General features: G+C 44.2%; 1 protein-coding gene across 1 annotated transcript in view; it reads left to right on the top strand.

Annotated features, from left to right (window-relative positions):
- The first annotated feature begins 6980 nt into the window (after nt 1-6980).
- The window catches only part of ERGIC1 (endoplasmic reticulum-golgi intermediate compartment 1), a 58705-nt gene continuing 38165 nt past the window's right edge, over nt 6981-27520 (top strand). Inside the window, exon 1 of the mRNA XM_075441685.1 lies at nt 6981-7099. Coding sequence (XP_075297800.1) covers nt 7080-7099 — 20 coding nt within the window. The 5' untranslated portion in view covers nt 6981-7079. The remainder of the gene's footprint in view (nt 7100-27520) is intronic.

Below are 27520 nucleotides of genomic sequence, written 5' to 3'. Positions count from 1 at the left end.
GAAACCATGAAGTGGCCTCATAGGAGACAGGGTGAAAGGGGTCTTCTTCGGCCAGGGTGAAGTCTGGAGACTGCTAGGCCTGGCTTCCTCTAAAGGCAGGGGGAGTTTTCTGTAAGTGCTTATCTGTTGCTTTGTTCAAGTCACTTTGGTTTAATGATTTCTGATTATGCACATAGTCTTTTGAAAGGGACCTTTCACTTGAGCTTTGTTTCTGATGAATCAGCTCCCCAGATACATCTCCTCAGCTTCTGCTACAGGCTGAAACTCCTTATCCTCACCTCAAAGTTCTGGCACAAGTCTGCCAACATGTCTGCTTTCATTTCTTCCCAATTCCCTTCTGCTAGGCATTCACTTCTCAAGCAGTTTCTCTCTTCATTCCTTCATGTCTTTCCACACATCTTTGCGTGCTTTGTGTATTTACAGCATTCTCTTGTCTCCATCTCCTGTATGCTAGAGCCAACACTTTGAGAGAAGCACCCGTTTGGAGTCTCTGTTTGGCCAAATCACAGATCGCTGAAGTCAGCAACAAGGTTAGATGCTAGAATGGATCACAAGTCATCTGAAATTGGCCACACAAAACTAACCCCACTCCAAATCAGAGGCCAGATACTGAAAAATCATACCCTAACAACGACACTTCAGAAATGCTGAGTCCATGGGCTCCAGATGAAACCAGGTCGAGAGGCAACGATCTCTGGCTTCATTCATTAGAGGGTTAATAAAACCTCTGTACAAAAGATTTTCTCTAGCCATGCCCTGACTTCTGCAACAGATTCTTTAGCACTGAGAAAGCCTCCGCAATCCACTGACCATCATAGGACTGCCAAGCAACCAAGCGAGAATGAAAAAAACACAAGTGTCATTCGCAGAAGAGGCAGCCTGGCTAGCAAATCACCGAAGGAGCAACGAAACACCCATATCCTTATGGTGAAAAGACGAAAAAAGAGTATGTATCTCTTGTCTGAAATGTCCCACTGGGCTTACTCTGCTCTCTGAACACTACACAATATCCAGAGGAAACCACTGAGAAAGCAGAGGCAGCACAGATGAGCATGTCAAAAGTCAGTGAAGTGCTATTCAACATCTCACACCACGGCCGATTCCAGCGGGTCAAATGATGGGTGAGAACCTGCTAAGCTGCAGTAGCACGACTGGCTGCCCACAGAGTGCTGCAGTAGGATTTGCCAAATCTTCCAACAAAGCTTCCAGTGCCTTCTTTGGAAAATTCCTCTTTGCCAAGGATTTGGTTTGGTTCACTTGTTTACTGCCTGAAGGCCTTTGTGATGTCCCAGGGCTACTGAATCCTCACATACTCATTCTGTTGAAAAATGCTGGTTTCCATGTGTTGCTGGCCACAGGATAGCATTCCCTCCTGCTAAACAAAGACCCGAGCGCAGCCTGACCTTGCATGTGGATGCCCGAGCTGGCTTCCACAGTTCACACCTCGGAAGAAGCGACCCATTCTGAGAAGGTCTTTCTTGATGCAGCAAGTCAGGCACTTAGCATCCCCAGTCCCTGCTGAGCTTTCGTGCAGACTCCCCACTGAGAGCATGCCGGTGCAAGGTCTCTGGGAGAGATCCAAAACAGCACTCAGGCACCAAAGTGCAACTTACGCAGACTGCTGGCGCCTGTGCTCGTGAGAGCAACCCAGGAAAGCTCTGCCTCCCCTCCTCAGCTATGTCAGATGCTGTAAGTGCCTACGGTTTCTGGTGAAAGCTTCTTTAGGTGCCAAAACGTCTGGCGCCTTTTTGTGCCCAGCAGCCCCACTGTCCCAGTGTGAGCTGAATTCTGTCAGCTGCTTCTTGCCCAAGTCCATCCAAAGATCAGGTGGGGGGGTTTTGCCAGTAAGGTCTCAAGGACCCAATTTCCTAGGCATGCTGTGACTGAGTAGGACTCAAAGTGCATAGCAGAAGGCAACTCTCAGCAGTGTTTATGTGCTTATAGGTATTTAACATTAGGAAGTCACGGACCCCTTCACCAGTATCCCAGTCCCAGTATCGCCACTGTTTCCCAGCTAAGAGCCCTAACCAGGCACCCTATTCCGACACAAGAAGTATTGCGCTCCTGGTTACACCGTGGCTCAGGTTTCAGAAAGTGGGTAGAGCACATTTTCCTCCCTTCCCCTGAACGCCTTACAGTTTCTCACAGCAACCGCTATTCAAAGGTCCGGAACCGACTTTCAGGGCAGTGCTCTTCAGCGCTTGGTGAGTATTTAAAGTAGAGGAGGTGGCACATCTCCCTGGCGTATTCTCACTGAGAAGATTGATTCAAGTGTCCATGCCAAATGTGTTATTTAAACCCATAAGCAAACACTTTTTGGTCCTGTATCAGAGTGTCACAGTGAGAAATTCAGATGTTCCCTTCTCTTAAGTATTTCCTACTGGCTGACGTAAGCACCTTGACATTCAGTGTACTAGCTAAGGGCACTTCAAGTCCTTAGGTTCCTAACTATTCCACTCCAGTGTGCAGAGAATTTAGGCATTTAACTCACTATAGAGCATTCCTCCTTTGAGAACCAGGTGCTAACCCTCAATTCTTCTTTGCTGCTAATCCCAAATCTCTTTGAGACCTGGCCCTCTGTTTTCATGTTCAAAGTCCTCTATTACCGCACTTCACTCTAGTTAACTGTTAACTTGCATCTCCCTTTGGCCTTGACCGTTGACGAGTGTTTGCAGTCTCCTGAAGGACACTAAACATTAATCAATATAAGGACGCTGCGAAAGCATAAGGTAAGCCTGTGACAGGCGCTGAAACTTCTTTGTGGAGCTCATTTCCACAGTGGTAAAAGAAAACAAATACAAAAATGTTCTGCTCACTGTGATTTTCCCATAGGAAATTCCTGGAACCCTAAAGTAAAGCAAACAAGCAAACAAACAGTATTAAAAATAGGCAAATTTCCTAGCAACTTCAAGAGCAGTAGGTTCCCCTCAGCATTGCCCAATGATGTGTGTGCCCACGGGCACAGGACAAGGAAGAGGCTGCGTGGCTGCACAGACCCCCTTCTCCATTCTCAAACATACACATGGCAGCTGTACCCAGCCTCATGATCTATCAAACAATCAGATTATTTCTTCCACATGTTGAGCACGAAGAAGAGAGGTGGTTGTTATGACTTCTTAAGGAAAAAGCTCAGATACTGAATAAAGAAGGACCTTATGTAGTAAGTTGAGTAGACACTAATTTATTCTACTGTCCATTTAAAATCCAGTCTCACAATAATAGATGGACAGCATAATGTATGTGACAATGATAAACACATACCACACTGCAACAAGACTTAAAGCTTGGTATTTTGTTCCCTGGTATTTGGAAAGTATTGTCAACATGTAGCTTACTAAAATCCTAAGAGGAAGGGCTGAGCTTTCATTACTGATTATACTTAGCACAGCACTTCTATTTGAATTCTTCACCTACATGCGCATCCTGTTCCTTCAGAAAGATTTCCTCACACGCTGTTATTTATATTTTTAAATGCTTTATAACATTTTCTCTTCATTCTCTAAAATGTTTTTTCCTTTTCCTGAACGGCAGTTGTGTTTAATGCTTCATGCAGTCAGCGACACACCCTGCAGAATACAACACACAATCAAGTAAACACGCCCTGCAAAGCAATGCGCTCACTTCAGTCCCCAGCCCACCCTGACACGAGTGCGACAAGCATATCCTGTGAATAAATGCACAGGGGTAAAATCTCGCGGTGCGTACCCTGCCACACACCATCCCAAACACAAAGCTACACTTCAGCTGGGAGCAAACCCCTCAGCAGCAGAAGGGGCATACGTGAATAAGCACTGCACCTTCCTTAACAGTCACTGCACATTCCCAATTCATGAACGAAATCTAAATGACCCAAGCAATGACTGTACGTATCCAGCTTTACCTTTAGCAAACAATGCTGCTCATGACCCAGTCACAGCACTCACAATACATTCCCAGTGCAAAAGCCGCAGCACAAGCCAGAGGCTAACAGAAAACTCAGCCATGTGTCAGGAATCACAAACAAAACGAAAGAGGAAATCATACGTGAGTGTTACAGGAGGTTATCTTACCCAGACCCACGCTGAATGGGTAAGGATCAAAGTCACACTTTTTGGGGAAGGAGGAAACTTTGAGATTACAAAACAGAGACAATCAAAATTATCAAGGGATAATATAAACTGTATTGATGGTTGGACTTGATGGTCTTAGAGGTCTTTTCCAACCTATGATTCTATGATATGAATGTGAAGTTAAAAGTAAAGAATAGCACATCATCTAGAAATTAGGAATAGCTAGGAAACCTGAAGAAACAATGAATTTATGGAGTAAATATCCAGGAAGACGATTCAAATAAAGCACTTTTTGGTTACTTTTTTTAACAGGAAGGAGGTACCAGTTTTGTTGCAGTGAGGCATTAGTTAGGAATCCAGATAGAGTCATCAATGATCTGATTTATCTATAAGAAAGTGAACTGTAATGAGGAAAATATTCCTTTTTTTGCAAGAAGAATTATGAACACAGAATTAGGAATGAATTTGCTAGTTTTAGAGCTGAAGCTGATCTTATTCTGTAGTCTTAAGTGAGTCAATTCGTCCCTCTGCTTCAGTTTCTTCATTGATAAAAGAGTTCTGAAAATATTTACTTACTGATTTCAGAGTAGCAATTTGGCTCAATTGATGTTACTAATGCAATTTAAAGAGAAACAATAGATAGTTTTAGGGCTACTCTTGTCAGGAGAATGTTAGTTTACTGCTCACGAGAGTTAACTTTTAAATCAGTTGTCAGTATCAGCTTACTCATTCCAGTTCTAACGATGTGACAACCACCTCACATAAACCCATGCTTTTAGTTCCCATTCTAACACACAACATGATCTAAGCAGCCGCACCCAGCTGGACTGCTGACAAATTCCTGTTCTTATCTCAGGCTCACTAGAAGCCTTATGTAATTAAACAATATTGTGACGAGGGTCTTATCTCTGGGCATTAACAACTTCTGCCCTTGGCAAGGATGTAAGTGAGCTGGACCCAACTGGAAAGCTGCCCTGGCGCTGCTTTGAGCCCATTACTTTCTTCAGAGTTTGACCTTTTAGTTGCAAATAAAGTCTTCACAATGTGAGCTCTTACTGTGTCGTGTTCTTGAGCCCCGAGCCTGCTAAAGGAACAACTTTTCAAGGCCACCTCAAAATTTGTCTACCACCAAACAACTGAAGTAACCACTTCTTGGTGATTCTGTAACCACTTCAGCACTCACTGGGCTCCTGGGGGAGCTGATGCCTTCTCACAAGACAGTTAATAACAGCTAATGGTACCGGGGCCTTGCCAGCAGCCTAGACAAGCACTTGGTTGTGTAACTCTAACTTGATAGGCACTGTTTTGTTTTGGTTTTTTCCACTACAGACAGTACCCGCTGGCTATGCCTGTGTAATTGGTTTGACCTCATGTGAGATGAGAATCCTCTCATTAATTTCAGCGGGTTGTTCAGTTTTGGAGCACAATGCAAAGTGCAGCAGGGTTTCATGGCTGATCAGTTAGCAATCTGCTGAATATGCTTGCACAATGCAGTTAGATAATTTAGATGTCTGAGATCAAAAAAACCAATTAGGTATTTTTATCTGTTCCCTGGGGGCTTCTGAGGGATTGTGCCTTGTTATCTCATCCCAGGGATTCCTCCAGTTTAGTTTGGAATATTCCCAGGATGAACTATTATCTCTTGCTTTGAAAGACTATGGCTTTGATTAACACCTCTGACTCTTTAGTAGTTTTTCTCTGCTTGTTTCAAAGTGAATTTCTTTGTTATCCAGCAACGGGCCTGGCTTCCAGGTGAAAGGAAAAAATGGAAAGATGTGAATCTCTAAGTACAGAGGTGATGCAAGCAGGAGGAAGAAAGCTGCAGACCCAATTAGAAAACCAGTATGTTGCAGACAGCATATTTAGATTTCTAAAAAGTTATTTCCCTCTTTCTGTTGCCCGCCTTTTAGACTTAAAAGGCAAGAGTAGTTGTATTTTGTTCCTGCCCTGTCATCTAACGGGCACCGTATGAGTGACAGCACTTCTCAAGACAGCGGCGGTCCCAGTTCACGGCAGCACAAAGCCCCTGACCGGCGGTACCGGCTGGCGACATTCCTGCGGGAAGGACGCGGGCAGAGCACGGAGCGGCGCAGGGCCAGGCGTGTGCCCCGCACGAACCCTGGCAGCGGTGCAGGCAGCGGCACTTCAGCCAGACAGCGCGGCTGGGGAATGTCTCACCTAACCACCGGGGGGCTTTTTCTTATTTTAATTCCTCGTCCTCCAGTAAGACCGCAGAAAGATCTTCCAGAGAAAGCGGCAGAGCCACGCTGGGCACCCAAGGAGCCGACCCTGCGCCGGGGCGGGGTGCGGGGGACACGACCCAGCGGTGCGGGGGTGCTGCTCCTTCCCTGGCCGGCGCTTCGAAGCGTGAGGCTTCCCGCGTCCGTCACTGCGCCCGGAGCCTGTCTCCCTGTCTCCAGGCGGAGAAAAGACTCCGCCGCGGACACAAACATGCGCGGTTACTGTCGCGACGCCGAGAAGGCAAGAGATGCCCGGCAAAACCCGACACACCGCACCCGCGCGAGCCGCCACGCTCCGGCCCGCGGGCCCGGGCAGCCCCGCTGCGATGGCCGGCCCGGCCCGGCCCCGTCCGCAGGCAGCTCCGGGCAGCGCGTCTCGCCGGGACCGCGGGCAGGATCCGCTGCGGGCGGCCCCGGGGGCCCCGTGGCTGCGGGCGCCGCCGGGGCCCTCGAGGCGCTGCGGGGGCCCCACGGGCTGCCGGCAGGGCGCTCGGCGCTGCGGGGTGCTGACGGGAGCCCTCGGCCGCGGGGCCCTGGGGAGCTCGGCGGGCCCCGGGGCGCGGCCGGGCAGGCGAGGCCAGCGGGGTGCCCCCGCGGGTGCCCGCGGCCCTCGGCCCCGCCGCTGCCCGTAACCCGGCGGCGGAAGCGGCGGCCGGCTCCGGCCGCCCAATGGGCTGCTGCTGCGCGGCGGCGGGCCCGTCACTTCCTGGCCCTGCAGCCGGCGGCAGCGAGGCGAGAGCCGGGGCCGGGGGCGGCGGGGCCCGCAGCCTGCCCGGCGCCCGCCACCAACATGCCCTTTGACTTCAGGAGGTGAGTGCGGCCGGGCGGGCCGCCCCCCCTTCCCCCGCGGCCACCGGCCTCGCCCGGCCCTCGGCCGGGCCGCCGCTCCCCGCCCGGCCTCCCCCGGCCCCGCCGCCCCCGCCGGGGCAGGCAGCGCGGGCGGGCCGCTTGTGTGAGGGAAGAAGCAGGTCTGGGCAGGGAAGGGCGCGGGAGGCTTTGCCCGGCGGGCGGCTGTCGTTGGACACCTCACGCTGTTGTGCGCAGCGGGGGGGGTGTGTGTGTGCGGAGTTTGGGGCTCCCCGGGCAGGAGGGGAGGGCCGGGCCGCGGGGCCTCGGGGTGGAGGCACCGTTCTCCCCCCGCAGCTCCCCGGATCCCCGAGCCGCTGCAGGCCGTCCCTCCGGGCTCCAGCGTGGGTCTGGCCTTTGGAGCAGGTGTGAGGTGCGGGATGGGGCCTGGCTGCGGGCTCCTGTACCCCCTGGGCCACAGCAGGCAGCTGCAGGTACCAAAACAGAGGCGAGAAAGACCCCTTTGGCTCAAATGGAGCCGAAATAGCAGCGGTGGATTCATTTGCTTTTTGAGCCATTCCTGAAACGAAGATTTGTGACTTTCCGAATTCGTTGATTCCATGGGGAAGACACACAGATGAGTCTTCTCATGCAGGTTTTACCAGAGCACTCGCATTCCAATTAAAAATGCCTGCGTTTTGGGGAACTGAGAGGCAGAGTTGTTGCTTGATGCTTCTCGTGTAGGACCATCGTGAGCCATACACTCGCGTCCCTTTGAGATGACGCGGGAAACGGTGATATTGCCTTTTTTTAGTTCTCCCAAACAAAAGTTATGTATTGTATTTTTGCTGTAATTCTAAATCAGGCCTCTCATTTATACAGGCTGACAGGATCTTGTATGTGATCCGTGGGGCACTATTGAACATGGAGGCAGTTGCTTCTGAATGAAAACTTGCTGAAGCTGGAAACAGCATCTGCTGGATCATGTCGGATCCAGGGCGCAGAGCCCCGTTTCTACTTCTATGTAAAATTTGGTAGAAAAATTCTTCTTAGCTTTGGAGACATTCTGCCAGCTGCAAATCCCATTGCCGTCTGTTTTCAGGCTTGTACAATACATGAACAATAAGGGATCCTGGGTTGTGGCTGTCACTTTGTAATAGCAGATGAAGAAAATGTTATTTCAGATGTCTTTGAAAATGTTAATCTGTGTTGGGTCTCAGAATGTGCCTGTGGAAACACTGGCTCACCAAGAGTAATCATCTTAGGAGACAGCACTGGTGCTTCACTTTGGGATGGAACAAAGACATTAAGTAAAGGCGGAATTGCAGAGTTTGTGTTAATGAGTCAAGAAAACACAGAGGCATCAGTTCAGATGTGCGTTTTAAAGATTCACAGTTGCGAATAACTTCTTTGTCATCCATATTGGAGGATTAGAAGTAGACACTTCAGAGCACCTTCTCAAATAGTATAAGCTTACTGAAGTTCAGCTTTTCCGCAAAGATGAATTTTTAAAAGACTGATGTTGATAACAAGAATTTTATATTTAAAGGTACAGAGAAACTATTGTCATGCGCAACAAACCACTTTCCTGTTTTAGAGGCACGAGCAGGGTTCAGGACCAATTTTTTTGCAAAGGTTAGAGACATTTTTAGCTGTTGTGGTTTTTGTTCATTGTGCAGTCAGTGGAACAAAATCTGCTGAGGTTGGAAAATCTTACTGTCGTAGGTAAAGTATGATGCATACATTAAAAAAAATGTACAGTTACTTCCTGACAACTATAGAACATACAATACAATAGTTTTAGAGAAATAAGGTTACCACCCATAGTAAGTTTCTGAATGAAGAGGTGACGTTTTTCATCATGTAAAATGCAAGGTTTTTCTTTCAGAGACTTCAGCTGGATGTCCTCTTTGGCAGGTGTGGTTTGGCACCCTGTCTTTAGCACACACTTTAAAGTGGGTGTTATGCCTATGTATCATTAGAGGGTTGGATTGTTAAGAAACTTTTGAAATTGCCCCTACGTATCTTCTAGAGACCCAAATTCAGAGGCTCCAAGTGGAAAGGCATTGTGTTCTTCTGGAGGCCAGGGGTTTCACAGGTCTGTGTTGCTAATGCATCTGAAGAAATCACTGTCCTTAACTGCTCTGCTAGGGCATCTGGGAAGGCAAGTTCTTTTTTTGCTGTATCCTCCCCTCACTTAGAGCTTTTATTTTTGATGTTTTGGAGTGGCAGGACATTGACAGCTAACATCAGTAGCAGAGAGGGGCATAGTAGACCAGCTAGAAGTTTGGGACTTGAGTTCTTTTTCCACACAAAATAGCTCTAGGAACAATAGGTTACCACAGTCTCATCTGGAGAAGATAGAGACACAAATGACAAGTAATGAAAACAGGCCATAACCAAAGAAGTCCCTATTCTTCACCAACTGAAAGTCAAAGAAAGCATTTCCATCCATGTGACTAAATCTCTTTCCTACCTCCTAGACTGATGGGTTCGTTTTTGGCCAGACTGAAGAACCCAAAGTCCTTGAATGTGTTTCTTGGAAGTTGTCTCCATGGGTCAGAGTCTGAGGCATATTGGTTGGTATCAGATGTGGAAATAGCTTGTTTTGTTACTTGTACTTTTTTGTACTGTACCTTTTTTTTTCTATAGGACTTCTGTTTTCTTGGCTTATCAATGGTTCTGTTTGCTAATATGAAATGCATTTAATTTATAAATAAATATTTTTACAGTAATTTCAAGTGCATAATAATTATTCTGTCCCAAGTATCTTTAGGGCTTTAACAATACTTAGTAGTTACCTAATGCTTTTAATTTTTCAAAGCATTTCATTCAGACTAATCTCTGCAGTCCTGCTGTTATGTTGGTAAGGAACCAAGTTTTCAGCTTCCCAACTGGAGCCTTCAGTACAAGCCTGTTCAATGCATGTCACGAGACCCCAGCCCTCCTACAGAGCTGTTAAATCACTTTGTATTTCTGGAAGGCCTGGTTCTTTTTTATTTTTTAAAACCTATTTGGCTGCAAGAGAGAGACAGATTTTTCCGTGTGGCCTCTCCTCCTGAATTGTTAGAGCTTGTGTCAGCAAAGCAGCTTTACACCTGTTTGATTGAGGATTTTGAGGTGTATTGCAGGAGCTGAAAGGGTAGTTCATCCTCAAGCCTTTAAGACCCAGTGTCACCTGTGTACTTGCAGCATCTGTGGATGGTTAAAATCATAATTAGATTAAACTGTCAGCCTGGGTCATCTTGAATAGTGCTTGTGGGCCAGAAGTTTTCTTGCATGTGGTGTGATGCAGTTAGCAGGGAGGCTTAGCTTCAGCAGCGAATCCCGGTGCTGGACTTCAGACTGCTCGAGCGCTGAGAACTAAAAATGGAGTGACTTCTGAGCACTGGATGTGAACATGGCGGAGAGAAACGTTGGTGCAAGTTCTCTTGAATCTGTTGGCTTTTCTTGGCATCTGCCTATTTGCATGAAAGAGTTACTGGTGGCTTTGTAGCAAATACTGAAACTTCTGAACTAGTTTGGTAGCTTTAACTAGATTGAGAAAAACTAAAATAGACCACTCTGAAATCAAGTTTTTGTTCTAATTGCGGGCAATTCTCAGTTGTGCCCTGGCCACTTTTTTTGCATAGAGTGGCAGATATCCATGAATCCTTATTTTTATGTTTAACTGAGAAATTCAGAATTTATTTCCTATGATTAATCATTGTGATGTTTTCATTAGGGGTTTGGGGTTTTTTTGTGTTTTGGGGGGGTTTGTTGTTGTTGGTTTTTCATGGCTTGGTAACCTGAATGAAGTAGTAGTATGTTATACCTGGATTTTAGAGGTCATGAGAAAGGAGCCATGCTTAGAAGGGATTTAGATTTAAATGCTGATTTAGAGTGGAAGTTCTTTTTGGCAAAGACTTTTACTCCATCTGCACAGTACAGTGGGCCCCCGTAGTTCTTTGGGATGTCTGTGATAAATGATACTTCGTATGTGGGTATTCAGATTCAAATATAAACAACATTTTTGTTGCTTTGGGACACAGGCAGATCTATGTCTTTTTAAATCAAATTGTCCAGTCTTAACCAAAGCTGACACAGTTCCAACCTTACTGCTTTTAGGAGAGGCAGTATGTTTGATTTCATTTTAAATCTAAAAGTTGCAATGGCTAATACGCAAACTGATGCTCAAGACATCTGACCTGGCATAGTTGCATAACTGGTGATACAGACTGCTTCAGCAACATCAGGGAGGTCTGTTTGTCTGCCTTCGATTCCCAACCAGATTAGTGAGGGCAAACTGGCAGATTGTAGGCTATTTGGAGTCTAAGGAGAAAAATCTTTTCTAAAGTAAGCAACTCCTTGGACAACAATTTCTCATTCACTTGTGAGCCTAAGGAAAATAGCTTTATTTTAGTCTTTAGGCTTAAGAAAAGAAGGAACAAAGCTGTCTTTCATAATCCTAACATTTTTCTTCTGACAGGTTTGTGAGGATGATGACTTACAGTCTTTCTGTAACCCCTCAAATCTCACTTAAACTTGTAAGGGATTTGTTCGACCTGTGTTTGAACGTATGCCAGTTGTTAAGTGGAAGTGGCAACTATATGATGTTTTGGCACTGCCTAATAAATATCAAATGTTAGTGGAAATGTACGCATTTGTTTAGGGGTTTTAATTTGGAATCTCTTTGTGAAGTCTCAACCAGCTCCACATTTCTCATCATATCGTGGTGCTCTGTACTCCATCCACCTGCTTGCTGTCTCCCAGCGCGTTGTTTTAACTGGCTGCATTAACACACAGAGGTTCATTTGGCAAAATTACTCACCGAACTTACTTTAGAAATGAACTCACGGTGCCTCTCATGTAGATGGTACATGGTGGTAGTAGCAGCAGGTAGGTGTGTTCTTGGCTGAAACAACGTGGGGAGGACAAGAGAGGAGAATAAACAGCTAAGGCCAACTGGTACGGCTTCTCCGGGTGAGATGAGCTGTGCCTACTGGTTTGTGTGTAGCAATGGCATGTCAGAAAGGTTTGCACGTGCCCTGTGCTAAGCAGTGCGTGGTCACTCTTGTTTCTATAGGGATAGACGTTGCCACTTGTACAATGATTTTCTTCAAAATCTTAAATCCCGTATGTGTTTGAGCTGGTAGCCATCGCTTCCTAAATTAACATCTGCATTTATACCTGGTGGCTGTAACATTGTTCTGTGTTGGTCAGATGGTTGCCTCTACGCTTGCAGGGACCTGCTCTTTTTGTCTCTAGCTGCTGAAGCGATAGCTTACTGCTTCAGAGTGCCTGGTAACTCCACGAGCGTATTTGCGTCTTGAACTGCAGCCACGTCTGGCAGGTGTGTTCCACCTCACATTGTGCAATGTCACTGGTAAACAAGCCTTCCAAGTGGTATTGCTGCCACCTTACGTAATTACCAGAGTTGATTTTGGTGCCAGGCAGTACCATGACTAACTTTGTTTCAACAATAGCCCTTTGAGGGCACCTGAGAAATTATTCTGTAGTCACAGCAGTCAGATGGGCAAGCAGAGTTGTACAGAGTCTGCTGATGTTTATGCCACAAATAACTGATTATACATAGCGTGCATGTGTGTAAATGTTTCTTCCTAAGTCTCTTTAATGCATTATTTCTCTTAAAATATACTTGGAGTGGAAAACTTTTCCTGAGTAAGTACAGAATTATTAAGGTCTGGCTTTGTAGGAAAGTTTTGTATTGTTCTTTTGGAACTTCACTGTCCTCCTTCGTTCAGTCATTGATAACACAGATGCTTTCTTCATGCCATCATAGTTCATTGCTATGAAAATGACTGAATCACACTCTAAACAGAGTTGAAGCAATAGCACCAGCGTGGAGTGAGAAGCCATGGAAGTTGTTGAGCTTGTATTTTGAAGTGTGCATGTGTATTTTTTAGGCATGTAATACAAATAGTGGAGGTGGTGAGAAAAGAGTAGTCTTGCAATGAGGGAAGAAATAGTAGAATCATCTGGGTTCTTTGTCTTCTCTCCAAGTATGAGCCCTGAAGTGTTGTCTAGGTATTCCTATACTGAGCCAGCTGCCCCCAAAATGGAAAACTTGTTCTACCAACAAATTATTAACCACATTCTTGCCACAATCTACAAAATCTTCTTTATACTGAAATGTTTGAGTATTTTAGTAGTGGTCATGGGAGACACACAGAGACAAGTAGGGATTGCAGTTAGATGGACAGTGCGATTGGCTGCATTTGAATTGTGTATGTTTGGATGTTTGCTGTTTTGTTTGTTTGGTTTTTAAGGATGTTTCCAAAGGAGATGTATCTGGTTTAATCCACAGAAGCCAGAAAGATTGGCATTTAACAGAAGAGCCTTCAGAATGCTATGTTTATACAGACGGACATGTATTACTGCTAACAGGATTCCAGGCAGTCATGGTTGCTTAGTATTTATTTAACAGTCATATCCCAAGGCAGATTGCTTTCCTCCCTAATTGTTGTCCGTTTCTGTAGACCACTGTGTGCTGTGAATAAAACAAGGTTGGAGAGCCTGCTAAAACACCAGTACAGCCAGTAATGTAAATATGACTTTGTGTTTTCTCAGAAAGGTGAAGTCTGAGAGCTTCACTTGGATTCCACATCACTCTACATCAAATTTACTGAACTGAAAACTGAATCTGGCTGCTGCATTATAACAAGTTATATCTGGACTAACAAACACTGGTAAACTGCCTCCTGAGCTGCAAGTTGCAGTTCTGTCTTGGGTCTGTATCAGTCGTGTTTTTGTAGTGGGGCAGCTTCAATACAGATGTTTCTTGGAAACTGAGTTGAAAGCAGGAACTTCGCTTGGAAGCCAGATGATACATTTGAGTTGTACTTGCTTGAAGGTAATACAGTTATATACAACTAAAAAATAGGATGGAGTTGCAGCACCAAACTTGCGTCTCTTTAGATTGTGATATAAATAGGAGAACCTGAGCTGGTCACTGCAGGTTTATTGATATTATTAGGTTAGGTACTGAAAGAGTACAATATATTTGAATCCCTGCTGGATGCTCTGGGAAAGGGTGTTTTTTGCCCCTAAATCTTGTGTATTAAGAGTGGCTTTTGTCCTATAGAAATGCTTTGGAGGAGAAGGAAGACTTTGTGTTGTGTGTGTATACAGCAGTGAATGCCATTGTCTACTCCCTCAAGCCTGGGTTCTGCTATTCTTAACTCTTTTTCAGCTTCAGGCAAGTAGCAATCCCTTTCTGAGCCTCAGTTACTGATTTGTTTCAAGGGAACCTTTGTTTGCTCACTTTGCAGAGCAGTGACTGAACATTTTTTCCTTGGAGTGGTTTTCTTTGCCTGGTCCAGCGTGAGATGGTGAGCCTAGCAGACGTCTAGGAATTCCCCTGACTGAATTCAGGAGAAGTTTGTCTGTCATGCAGTAGGATATGGATTGGCCTATGCGCTTTTGAAGGAAGTCTTACGAAGATGGAGCTATTTTCCTCACCACCATCCCCTTTTTTTTTCTTCTCCAGATGTTGTATTTGTTCATGCTGTTTTGTACAAATCTCTGATTTGTGTGCTGTCCCAGGGCAGCTGGGACTTAAACCTTTCAGAAAGCAGCATCCACAAATAAAATTTACACGGTTGTGATGCTAAATTAATCTTACCAGATCTTGTTTCAATGTGTTTGGCAGTATAAGGCAGCAACCGAGTCTTAATGTTTTGTGATTCCTAGAAGCTATGAGAAAGACTATGGTACAACTCTCTTTTTCTATAGCTGTGTCCTGGTTTTGCTCTGAGTTGTGTGTAGGTAATTTCTTGGAAATCACAGTCCAGGTTTGAATTTTGTTCGGTGTCTGTTAGAGGTCAGGACTTTGTGGGGAGGCCAAGGAGCTGGCTACTGAGGCCAGTGGCACTGGCAATACTGGAAACCAGCAGCTGTGGGCAGCGAGATGGAGCAGGAGATGGAGAAATCCTGAGCTGGCAGGTCTTGAATTGGGAAAGGGAGAGATGTTCAGGACTGGGGGCTTACAAATGCTGGAATGGGTGAGGGACAGCGTTGGAGGAAGTGTCTGGGGGATGCGATGGTGGGAGGTGCTGGGATGTGCTAGGGAGCTGCAACAGCAAGAGTCTCTGAGCTTGAGGGGGATGAAGGCTCTGGGACAGGAAGGGTTACAGTTTACTTAGGACATTCAAGTATCTGAACAATTTACTTAGTTTGGGGAGCAGCTGTATATGTTTAATCCTGTTCCCCGTTCTCTCTGCCTCCATTCTGTCTTATCTCCAGAACACGGCACTACCACTCATGAGTACAATCGCTGTTGCTTACAGTCCAGTGAAGGGCTGGATCCCTTTAAATACCAGTCCCCTTACTTAAACATTTTTTCTTCATGACACTTTCTCCTGTTTTGATGAAACAGAGTGTAGTTTGCTCACTTTATTAAAAATACATTTCTTTTCCATCCTTCATTTTGACACCTGCTTCACTGCCTAAAAGGAAATAAAATGCTTGCTGGCAAGCCTCCACCATTGAGTGTTTGAGATTATGAATACTTTCCTCCTCCTAATTACCTTTGAAATATGTTTGAGCCTAACATTTTATTTTGAAAAAAAAAAAAGTAACGTACCATTTCCCCTCTTGCATTCTTCAGTACCACCTAAAATAGTTTGCATTTTTGGCATATTTCAGCAGTAGCAATTGCTGTGTATTCCTGGGCAATAGAGAACAAGCTTCGTACTTACTCAGAGAATAAAGCATAAAATTTAGAACATGATTGACGAAAAGGTGTTATGTAGGACACCACAGTGGAGGTGGGGAGGCTGGCAGAAGGGAGAAAACGTGAGAACTAGCTCCTTGGAAAGAAATCAGTTTAAACAGGAGCAGAATGTATTCATTTTTTGTGCCCTCTTTCTCCAAGTGTTGTGGGGATTCATAGTCTTTTGCATTAGAAATAAATAGGCTTGTTGTTGGTTTTTCTTCCCCCACACCTGCCAGGTAACTAGCAGAGCAGATGACATAATGCTGCAGAGGCTGATGCCTCCGACGTTCTCTCAGCCCCTTTCCCTAAATGTCCAGTTACCCAAAGGCTGGATTATATAATGAATGACAGTCCTTCTGGCTAACCTTGTTTTCTTGTTCTCAGTACTCCTCCTTGTTTTAGAAACTTCCTCTGTTAGTTTCATTATGTTCTTGGAACTAGAATTAAGTGGGAGGAGCTGTCTGGCAAGGAAACCTATTCCTGCATTTCACTCCTGGGCTTAAGAGTGTGGAGATTCATCAGGTCAAAAAAAATCCCATTATTTGGAGGATCATGCTTTGAAAACTGGTGTGATGTTGTAAGTGAAAAATCAGTCATAGAGAATTTGAAAATTGCGGTCTTCACCTGTTTGCGGTACAGATAAACTAGTTTAAAACTACATTAGCCCCTCCACCTCCTTGTCTGGTCCCTCTCGTATCAGAGCTTGCTCAAAGTAGTTCAGGATTAAACAGTTTCCAGTGTGATTTTGAAGGCTTGAGAGTTTGTCCATTAAAGCTCAACTTCTGTAGTATGTGTGTTAATAGCCTACTGTGTGTAAAGGAGGACTAGCTGATTACTTAATGATGTTTGTATATTATCTGCTGTTACGCAGGTGTTAATCTTATAAAATGTGTTAATAACTGCTTGGTATTTACAAGTATCGGCTTATTAGTCCTGCTTTGAATCTGTATTTGCATCTCAGACTCTCATGTCACATTCAGGGCCAAGCTTTGGTATTTGTATATTCAGTGGTTACTTTGTGTGAAACAGATTAACAGGATCACTTACTTTACGTTCCACATGCTTCAAAACTTGTGTCCCCATTCACGAAGCCCTTCCTGACGAAGGTTGTTCATAGACATGCAGTCTAGGCACAGCCCTGTTACTGACCCGAGGCGTAGCGCTTGCAGTGCACATCCAGTTTGTTTTCGTGAGCCCATCTTCCTGCTGCTTTCCTTGTACAGACCTGCGAAGAAGTTGGAACTTTGATTGGAAGTCCTTCATACTTCTGCAGAGTTTTTCAGTTTTCAACATGCTTGATGAGGAGTGGGCAAATGTCACCAGGTGCCACTCTACAAAATTAAGAAGCTGAAGAAGAAAGATTTAATTGACTGGAACAGAAATTACACAGTGAGTCGGTGCTGGGAGCAGAACAGAATTCAGGTCTGTTGGCTCCCACTGCTGCATCCCATCCACGGAATGGCAGTGTGGCTGTCCCAGAAGCTGTCCTGAGCTGCTCTCTGCACGTTATGTTCTCATCTGCCGGCAAACAGGAAACATAGAAATTTTGTTTAAACAGAATTAACAATCAAAAAATGAAGCACCTGGAGTCAGTAGTTCCTATTTTCTTCCCCTGCTGCTGACTGCTGGTGGTTGTTTTCCCACCTGATAAAACAGGGTAATGGATTTCACCTACTTCACTGGAAGAAGAGTTGTAACTTTTTATCTGTGCTGGATTGTGTAGGAGCTAAGTGTTCTTGCAGAGTTGTCAGATCACCTGCTTGCCTTTGGATGGGAAGAAGAGCAGCATGATCTAAAGAAAGGATTTCAGAATGAAATCTTGAACTAATATTTCTCCATTAAAGTAGAAAAATTAGTGCTTCCTATACTTGTATAGAGGGAGATATTAGAATAAGGCACCTCTACTTCCTTTGGACTGTTACAGAGTGAAGTTACTGGTGTATAGAAATTCTTCTTTCTTTGATAAATCTGTAGAACAAAATTCTGGATTTTTGTCCAGATCAGGTACAGCAAGGACCATAAGAAGTTGAAAATGCATAGGGAGTTGGAAGTCACTGCTTTTTTGGAGTAAAGTAAGAGAGGTTTTACTTAAAAAGACATGCTGTTCTTGATGTTTTCCCAATTACAAACAAAATAACCCAAGAGAATTAGTTCTCACGGAACTTGTACTCTGTAAGTCATTTGATTTTTATGCTCCTTCCAATGTCCCTGAGAGAAAGAGACCCTCTTGCATTTTGACATTGCTTTGGAGGGAACATGGCGGTTTCCTCTTTGTCGTTTAGAGGTCTCCAGCTCTTCTACTCAGGCGCTGCATCTTCTCTCAAGCCCATGCTTTCCTAGTTTAGGAACTTGCTCCAAACTGCTAGTCAGACCAGGTCTTACTTTTTTTTGTATCGGCTTTCAAGCTTCAGGGGTGGATAATCCAGCCCACAGAATTGCTGGGTAGTCCTCTGTGTCGCCTGTCCAGCCACATGCTCATTCCTCTCCTCCCTGACAGAGGAGTCAGATGATGTCCAAGCCCTCTCTGGGTCACTAGGCAGAGGGGAGTCTTGCCACACTTGTTCCTTCATCATCGTTGTCCCAGATACTAGATGATCTCCAGGGCCATTTACTTCACTGTTTTGACTATTTTAAATACTCTGTTGTTAGGCACATGGCATGGGGTAACTGGTTGTTCAGGCTATCACTGCATACCCTAGGAGTCAGCCTGCTGTTACACCATTAAATAAAATTGATTTAACAAGTAAAGAGGTTAATCTTTTTCTCTCTGGTCCTGGTCACGTTAGTTCTAGGTATGGTTTTAACAAATGTGAACAATAAAATTTCCTCCCAGCAACTTCAAACAGATCCCTAGGATTTTATTTTTGTTTTTTTTAAGTAGATGGTCTTTTGTTAATCAAAAGAGCACTCTGTGTGCAGACCTGACTCAGCTGTGCTTTTTGTTCTACCTTTACATTTCCCTCAGCTTGAACAGTTGCATTGAAAACCACATTGGTGTTTTTAGATTTATCTATTATACAAAAGTAACAGCTTTGCTTTTAAAAATCTTACTGAGAGTGTCCGATGTGCTTCTTAGGAAAGAACAAAGCCAGAAAGGTACGCTCTGTGTTAGAGGTACCTGTCTGCATTTTGTGGAGTGAAGGCATATGTACAAGCCCACTTGTTTTTATTTAGAGGTTAAAAGCAGCTGCAGTGACTACCTAGGGCTGAGTGCCTGCTGGCTTGTTCTGTTCAGATGGGATGGTTGGCCTGCTCCTGCTGCCCAGCCTTCAAAGGCTCTTAAGGCAGCTTTGTTGGGATGAATTGTCCCGAAGTCATTATTTGAGAGCAGTGACCCAAGGAATGAGAGGAACAGCTGCTGCTTGTTAAACAACTTGTTTTTTTAAGCTCTTAGCTAAGCGATTTCATTTTTTGGTTTAAAATCTTTTGTTCTTCTAGTAGCATTGGAGTATTCTATATGCCTTCCTAGTTTCTCTTAGTTTTTCTAGCACCACGTATAGATCTTTTTAGTTTTTTTTGTTTGTTTTTTTTTTTTTTTTTTAAATGTGTGTGTCATTTGAAGACGCAGTGAGAGATAAAGTCCTGGGGCAGCAGTTTCTTCCCTTCTTAGTCTAGTAGCTACAGCCTGAGAAACTGTTTTGCTCTACATTTGTGTTGTGCAGTATAGGGAGGCGGACAGGGAGTGCCAGTTACTGGGTGTTTCAGTGGGTGCTCTCTGTAAGCCAGCTCTTGCGATGGGTTGCTTCACGAAACCTCTAAAAGATCTTGGCGAGAACAGACCCTGTGGTGCCTCGAGCTGTTGGGGAGGCAGGTTTTCTCTTACGCGCTTTGTACTTCTGATTCTTAGGCTTTGGTTAGGTGATGGACATCTCTTTGCCTGAGCAGTCAGCAGATCACAAAGATACAAATGCTCCTTGACACAAAACAGCATGCCTTTGGTGGGAAGGTTTCGCTAGAAATACCACTGGGTACTAAAAGAAGGGTGTTTCCCTTTTGCTGTTGATCTCCAGCCTGAATGATCTTGCTCTGACAACAATTTCTTCGTAGCTTCCTTTTGATTCCATGAATTCACATAGAAGATATCCAATAGGACCTCTTTTTTTTTTTTCCCTTCTCGCTCCAAGCTACACTGATTTCTGGGGGGCAGAAGGAAGCTGTTGAGACAGACATGGTGATTAAATTCTGATCTCTCCTTTGTAACACCAACTTCCGCTAAAGTTTTCCTGGGGAGAGAAGATGGAGTCTATTTGTGCACAATTGTCTTTGAACGTCAGATGGACTTAATCCAATTTATATTTATCATGACTGAGTTTCTTCCTGCTTCCCATGTCCTCCTTATAAAATGATAAAGCATTTTATGCAAAGTGAATTGCTGGATTCTCAACTGTAAGTGGTTTCTCTGTTAAGAGCCTTAATAGTAGCTGGTATTGGATTGAATTATAGTCTGTAAACTCTTCTGCTGTGTCTAGGGATGCTTCTTCCACCAGTAGTAGCAGCAGTAATACGAGGAAAGCAAGTTGTGCGGTAGGCTGTACTGTGTACTGGCTGAAAACTCTTCAGAGCTATCGTTCCAGCTCAGTTCATGTGCACTCAAACATGGTACCTGGAGTGGGGTTGAGATTGCTTAATCTTCACAGCCACCTTGGTTGCCTGAACTGCCTGATGCATCTCTTCTGTTGTGAAATGACAAGCTTAAAAATAGATAAAGCTGTACAAATCTTGTGGGAAGAGCTGGTTGTCTTTCTCTGCATCATCTCCTGCAAGGAACGAAATAAAGGTGACTGAACCAACCATCTTTGCTCTCTGAATCTTGTTTGTAATGCAGCAGTAGAACAGAAATGTTTGAGGAGGCAGGTAGGAAATTATAAGAGGAAGAATGAAAGTGTGTAGAGTGACAATCCCGACGTTATGTCCTTGTCTTCAGGGAAAATTAATCCATCTCAAGGAGAATTCGTCTCTTCAGTGGCAGCCGAATAGAAGTTGCTGTTTGGCTAAATTCACTGATGTCTACATGAAGTAATTAAAGAGTCTAGTGTAATTCAGAAGGATGTGGCCTAAAAATGAATTTATTTAGAATGTCTAAATGGTAGATGCCCTCAAAGGAGAAGACACTAGATGGTTTCTAAGCTGTTATCAGACAGAGCTGCCTCAAGGTGACTCTTATGGAAGTTGAAATGGATACTGGCATGGGCTTGACTGTCCAAGGTTGTGTTTGGCAGCTGCCTTACTCTTTGTGTACCCTCCATGGTGTATGCAGTGTTCATCAAAAGCAGTCGGAGTTTGTTGTTTGAATGAATATACATCCCTAGAAATGCACCATGGGGCAGAGGTTTTTTTTCTATCCATCTGAAAAAAAGCCAGTATAATTAACAAATAGAGTGCTTTAGCTTCTTTTGACAAAAAACACCTTTTCTTTTGGAAGAATGAGTTTGTTAAAAGTTAATGTGTCTAATCTGCATGGCATACCTCAGTTGGTGGTGTATTTCTTGGATGTAGCAAGTACAGCGTGTAATGGTAGGAGTTCTCTCTTCCACATTACAACTCCATTTTCTGGTGAGTACGTAATGAATGGACTTTGTAAGGAACAGGCAAGCTCTTTGTTACGTTAGTCAGGAATTGGCATGTATGTGGAGAAACACTGACATCAGGCCTTCTCAGAGTCTTGATATTTGAGGCCTGCAGCCACACTCTGATTCACTTTTCTTTGGTTTACAAGAAGGACTCGACAAATGGGAAAAACCGTCAGCAGTATTGCACTTGAATGTATCTCCAGTTTGCAGGAGCTGTGCTACTTGCTGTTAAACTGGGTAAGGACATTACCAGCACACAGGCAGAAGCAGAAGGGGGAACACGTTTTGAAAACTGCTCTAACCAGTTTTTATTTCCCTGTGCAGTGTCAAGGAAACATTTCTTGCATAAAATAGTTCTTCAAAAGCCAGCCTAATCTTGTTTCACTTTGTAGACCAGAGAGCTTGGCCCCCAGATTCAATGTTAGCTGGCGTGCCAGGTTTCAGAGCACAGTTGGTATATGAAAGGGTCAGTGGTTTTAGTGTGACACAGTGATGTTTTTGAAAAGGTTCTGAAAGGACAGGATTATTCCTGCTTTCTGACTTACACAGCTGTCTTAGGAGTAAATTAACCTGTGCTGCAGATATGTCAATATCGTGTGAGAAGAGGGAATCCCAACAGAAAACTGAGTGCTACAACCCATATCAATGCCCCACAGCCTCCCACTGAAGTGCTGACTCCCGCTGAAGACAGAATTTATTATTTCTTTGCTCCTTTGTGCTGTGGTTTAAACTTGAGCCCTTGACCAAGGGCTTTTGTTGATCTGGGAAGCCATCTGAGTGTGGGAAGGTATATTCTTCATTTCTTCAGACAAGTAACCTGTCCCTCTGTGTATGTGTCATAGGCACCTTGCATTTCTCTTTTTTGATCTGCAGCCACTCTCCTTTCTCAGCAGTCATGTTTCTTACAAAGAAGGAAGCAATCGGGGATGGAGTTTTCTCTGACCCTAAAAGCCCTTTGGGACAGTTCAGGCTGCGAGGCTTCACCAGTTGGCATTTTCTTCTCTGGGCTTTCCCATATATCTTGGAAACCCTAGGGACACCTTCCCCACACCCTTTTTTCTTCTCTTTGAGTGGTATCTGATAGATTATGATGGAGATGTTGCTCCCTACTACTAATGAATGACCACTTGTCCAGTACTGGGTCTCCAACATGCAGCATGTTGGAATACATACACTGGCTCCACAGTTCTTTAGATTTCTTATTGCAGTAACCATATAATCTTTATAATATTTTGAAAGCTATCTTTTTGTATCTGTACTTGGTAATTCCCACTTTGCCTAGTTCAGTCAACTCTGCTATAGAATTGTCAGTTGTTTGGTTGACTTAATATGAAGTTATGTTTCTGCTGTTAAATGTGTTGCTCTTGCAAGTCACTTCAAGTAATTTGTTAATGAAGCAGATTGGTTCAGCAGCACGAGGCCATCTCTTTTTTTCAAATGTCTCAAAGCTACTGATGTGTAATAAAATCAAGGTAGTTGTTCACTGTGCACTGGACTTGTTATTGAGAGTGAGTAATGTCACCGGGAATTAGTGACCTCAACTTCAAATGTGGTATCTGCTGAAAAGTAGATGGTGCTTCTAAAAGCTGATTAGTATGGGAGGTGGAGAATCAAGTGTTTTTCAACACCCTCATTCTTTTGTGTGAATCACAGCCATGGACCCTTGCTGCTAAGACAAGATGACATGATGTATTTACGCCACTACTGACCTGCTAAAGGTGGAGTGTCAGCCATGATTTTGATTTTTTAAATTTTTTTAAATTGTCTTTGCCATCAGAAATGTAATTTGCTGTAATGAATGATCGTGTCCTCTAAACACCATCCTCTTTCAGTTCGTGCTGCAGAAGTACCTATGATAGAGCCAGTACGCTTCAAAGAAGACGACTAATGTTTAAATATTCAGTTCTTCTGAGGAAAAACATAATCTGCCTGAAGAACAAAAACATTTTTCCCCTGTCTGTGAGCATTAAAGGTAAATTTCTGAATCATCTGAGAAGTGGAAAGGGATGAAAATTAATCTGTTTGCTGTTGACTCATGGTGCCTGAATTCTGTTCTGTGACCAAGTCCCACATGTGAACGCGGTGCACTTCTGCTTGAGTGCTTGATTAACTGGAATCCAAAATACAGTCCAAGAGCTGCAAAACAATCTTTCCCTTGCCCCTTGAATTAAATCAATAAAAACAGACCTTGCAGAAGGATACATGAAAGCATCCTGCTGCTGCTCACTCCAGAGTTGCGTTTCAGTGCTCCACAGACAGAGCTAAAGCATCTGCTGTCTCTTTGCAGTGACTCCACGCAGTGAGTCAGGAGTATAGGGAGATTTGTAAGCTGTGCTTTGAGCGTCTGCCCTAGGTGACATGGCCAGCGCATCGCTCCTCTGTTTCTCCCTCTTTCTGTGCCAGGGAGGGGTGGCAACGCTTCAGGGTTGCCACAAATGCTGTAAACTGAAGGAGGGATTAATGTTCTTACTCCCCTGATATGAACTCCTTTAGATAGCAGAGTTTCCCTCTGCTACAAGACATTCAGATTTAACCACTATCTAGTTGGTTCTGCTTACAACTTCGGTTTTTTTCTTCCTCAAGTTCTTTGCTTCTTGCTCGTGAAAAAGTTAACAGCATCTTACAGAGATGTTCCTGCAGTATTTTATTGAAGCTCTCTTCAGACTCCAAAGATGTCAGAGAGGATTTTTCAGTTTGGGGAGGTGGTAATCTTCAGTGAAATAACGTATTTATTACTTCATTTCCTGAAGTTTTTCAGATCCAGACTTGAAGCTGTTCAGGTGTGTATAAAGCATGCCCTGGCAAGAAGCGCTGCCCGTCGCAGCTCCTGCAGAGGGAGTGAGCTCATCCCTGTTCTCAGGGTAGGCATTTGAAGTCTACTCTAGAAAAAAACGCAGTGTTTGGGTAGACATCTTCTGTCCTCCCTGTCACCCATCTTGTACTATCAATCAGATAGATTTGAAAGGAAAGTCGGGAATCACTGCGGGGCTGATGGTGTTAGTTTGCTTCATTGTGTTGGGTTTGACCTACCATTGCCTCTGCGTAGCCAGCCTTGGACGTGGTTGGTTGTGGTTGTCCCACTCTGATGAGCGCTACTGTATCTGCCTCTGGCTTGTTAAACACTGATGCTTTCTGTGGCTCTATAGGAGATCCTGAAGATGAAGAGCGTATACTTCTATCTGAAGAAGAAAAATGTTTGAATAGCAACAGCCCATATTAGTCTAGATACAGCTTTTGAAGTCCATCTGATACTTACTAGCACTTGAAATCTGCTATCCTTTTCTTCAACTCCATTGAGTTGCCGCCATCTGCAACTTTACCTTGCCATCCACTTATGCCACTGCAATAAGGTGAGACCAAACATGTAATTTCTATGTTTCGGAGAGGACTGTTGCACAGTCCAGTGCATCAGACAGCCGGAGGTCTGCCTCAGACCTCACTTAATCATGCTAAGGGTTGTGAATTCTCTGTTTGAACCTATTTAAGAATGATCCTTGTGCTGCTCTTCTTTACGATGCTGTTTGACCAGTTTGTTGACATTCCTGTCAGGGAGGTGAGAAAGTTTTTAATTATGTCGTTTCAGCATTGGATTGAGAAAAAGTATTTTAGCGTTCCCTGATGTAGTTATGAATGTTGGTTCCTGTGAAACTCTGACATTGCCAAACAGCCTTTTTTTATTTCTTTGTTTGCAACCATGCTCTCCATTGAAAGAGAATACAATAGATACACTAGATGTGTCAGGAAATTCCTTTGTTGTACTGGTGACAGCCTAGTTCTATCTTTAGCCTTGTATTCTGGTACTGCAAGGTCCAGCCCTCCCTTTGTGAGGATACGTGTGACCTGGAGGAAGAGCTTTCCTAGCAAAAAGTTTGTTGTTTCTACTCTGCAGCTATGTCAGTAGATTGACTCAAAGGTATTACTTCACCTTGCAAGTCTTGCCTTTCTGAGTGAAGGAAGAAAGTTGCCAAAAGCTAGATACAAATGACATGCTGGTTGTGCTGCGGAAATTGTACGTGTGCATGCTTTGTAAGCGTGAAGTAATGCATCCCTGTGTGAAAGCAGGGTGAGCTGTGGCACGGTACTGCAGGTTAAGAGACCTCACTTAGCACTTGCGGCGAGGCAGTGAATGTGCTGTAAATCTACACCCTGGTTTCTCATGGTCATTTCAAATATGACTACAAGACTATCAGAGTGGATATTCACAGTGTAGTACGGTGTGTCTTGCTGTGTTATGAGCTGGCTAGTCTAACCTTTCTGAACATCCAGTCTTCCTCCAGCATTAGTAATATCTTCCACTGCTTTGAAGGCGTCAGTGTCAAATCTATGAGGGAGCTTTTGCAATATATAGAGCATGAGGTTCCTCTCTGTTCCCAGGGTACAAATAGTCTTCCAAGTGACCAATGCCTCAGGAACCTGGAGGCTTACTGGAATTTTTACTGCAGGTGCTTGCAGGAACATCTGACCTGAGGGCGAGTAAAACTTGTTCCCCTTTACCATGCATACAACTCCATGGCCTCCTCCCTCATACGTTACAAATCATCTGTGGTGTCTGATCCTCATTCTTTTCTCTTCCCAGGGTAGTGTAAGTGATCCCCTGAAATTGCTTTGAGCTCTGTGACATAGTCAAGAAGCCAGCTGAGAAAGGAGAGGGATTTGTCTAGTGGAGTCTAGGGCTAATCAGATTTTTAACCCTTAGGTCTGATAGGAGCTATGGCTTTAATGAATCTCTGATATCTTGGGGCATAAAGTCTCTTCTTACTGTAACTCCTGCCAACTTCACAGATTTGTTTGAGAAGTTTACTTGATTTACTTATTTATTACAACTACATGTAATTAATGAGGCCTTCCTTGGGGTTCCATCCTCTGCTTACTGCTGGGATCTCATATCTCTTGTGTCTCACAAAAATACTTTTCAAGCTGTCATTGAATCCTCTGCAATTTTTATCTTCTTTTAACTCCGAGTTAACAAGATGGCTCTGTTCACTGGCCATGCCAGCATCTCCATCATTCTTTTCAAAGTTTGATGTCTTGCTATCTTCTGGGCTTCCGGCTTGCCCTTCTCTGAGTGCATAAACCCAGCTACTGTTTTCACCATCCTGGATCAAACTAAATAAATTGTACTTTCTCAAGCTATGGGCAGTATCAGCTGCTTTATGGGAAGATGCCTATTAGCCAGAAGAGTGTTGTTCCTTTAGCAAAGTATAAACCATTCTGATCCTGAGCATGAATTTTCCAAGCAGATGAATGTTCTCCTGGGATATCTGCACATATCCGGTCCTTTTTCTTTTGGTTTGATAGTCTTGGACTTACTGGTATCATGTATCAGTGGGCAAAAGCTAGCCAGCAGTGTTTGGCTCTTACTCTAAACCTGTCTCTTTCCATTCCCTTGCTGTTAATCCTTCTGCAAGCTTAAATACACCTCCCCTGCTTGCCTTCTGCTGCTGAGTCAGATTGTGGATGTCATTCTTCAAGCTTCTGAGTTCTTAAGATCTCAACTGAGCTTTACTCCTCCATCCCCACCATCCAGTCTGGTGGTGTTCTCTCTTTTGCATATGTTGTCCACTGTTGATTCTGTGTTATTCCTTAGTGTGTGTCCTTGTCTAAAAATGTGTTAGTTCTACAAAACAAAACCATTAAAGCTTTGTGCAGTTCTCCTGGATTGCTCTGTTCTCTTCTTGTATGTGCTTCCAGACTGTAAGTTCAAGGTTGGGACGCTGTTTGCCTGATGTTCTTTGCCTAGCAAGCTGTGTACGCTTGCTGTGCTCATACGTTAAGTGATCCTTAAAGTGTGTTAAGGGCCTCCTGTGACAACTGGTGTGAATGTGCTGTGCTGTGCTTGCAGGGGGGCTTCAACCTGTAGGTGTAGACCTAAGAGTTCTCAAAGCTCCAGGCACATCAGATGCAGAGCTTGCTTAAAGCCCTTTTTAAGTGTGTGTCATGGTAGTAGAAGAGAGAGGGAATGTAATGTTGCGGTAGAAGAGATGGGAAGCAGAATAGCACAGAGAGGGTGGACTGCCTTTTAAGCACTTAAAGACAGGGGATGAATGTGGCTGGGAGCCATTGATCGCTTTCTGTAGTGTCTTGGCCTAATCCTAGCTTGCTTACACCATGTAAAACTTAATTTGCAGGCTTTAGGTGTTACTTACGTGATTAAAATGG

This window comes from Opisthocomus hoazin, chromosome 22 (assembly GCF_030867145.1).
Source record: "Opisthocomus hoazin isolate bOpiHoa1 chromosome 22, bOpiHoa1.hap1, whole genome shotgun sequence".
NCBI lineage: Eukaryota > Metazoa > Chordata > Aves > Opisthocomiformes > Opisthocomidae > Opisthocomus > Opisthocomus hoazin.
This window is presented reverse-complemented; position numbering and strand designations above follow the sequence as displayed.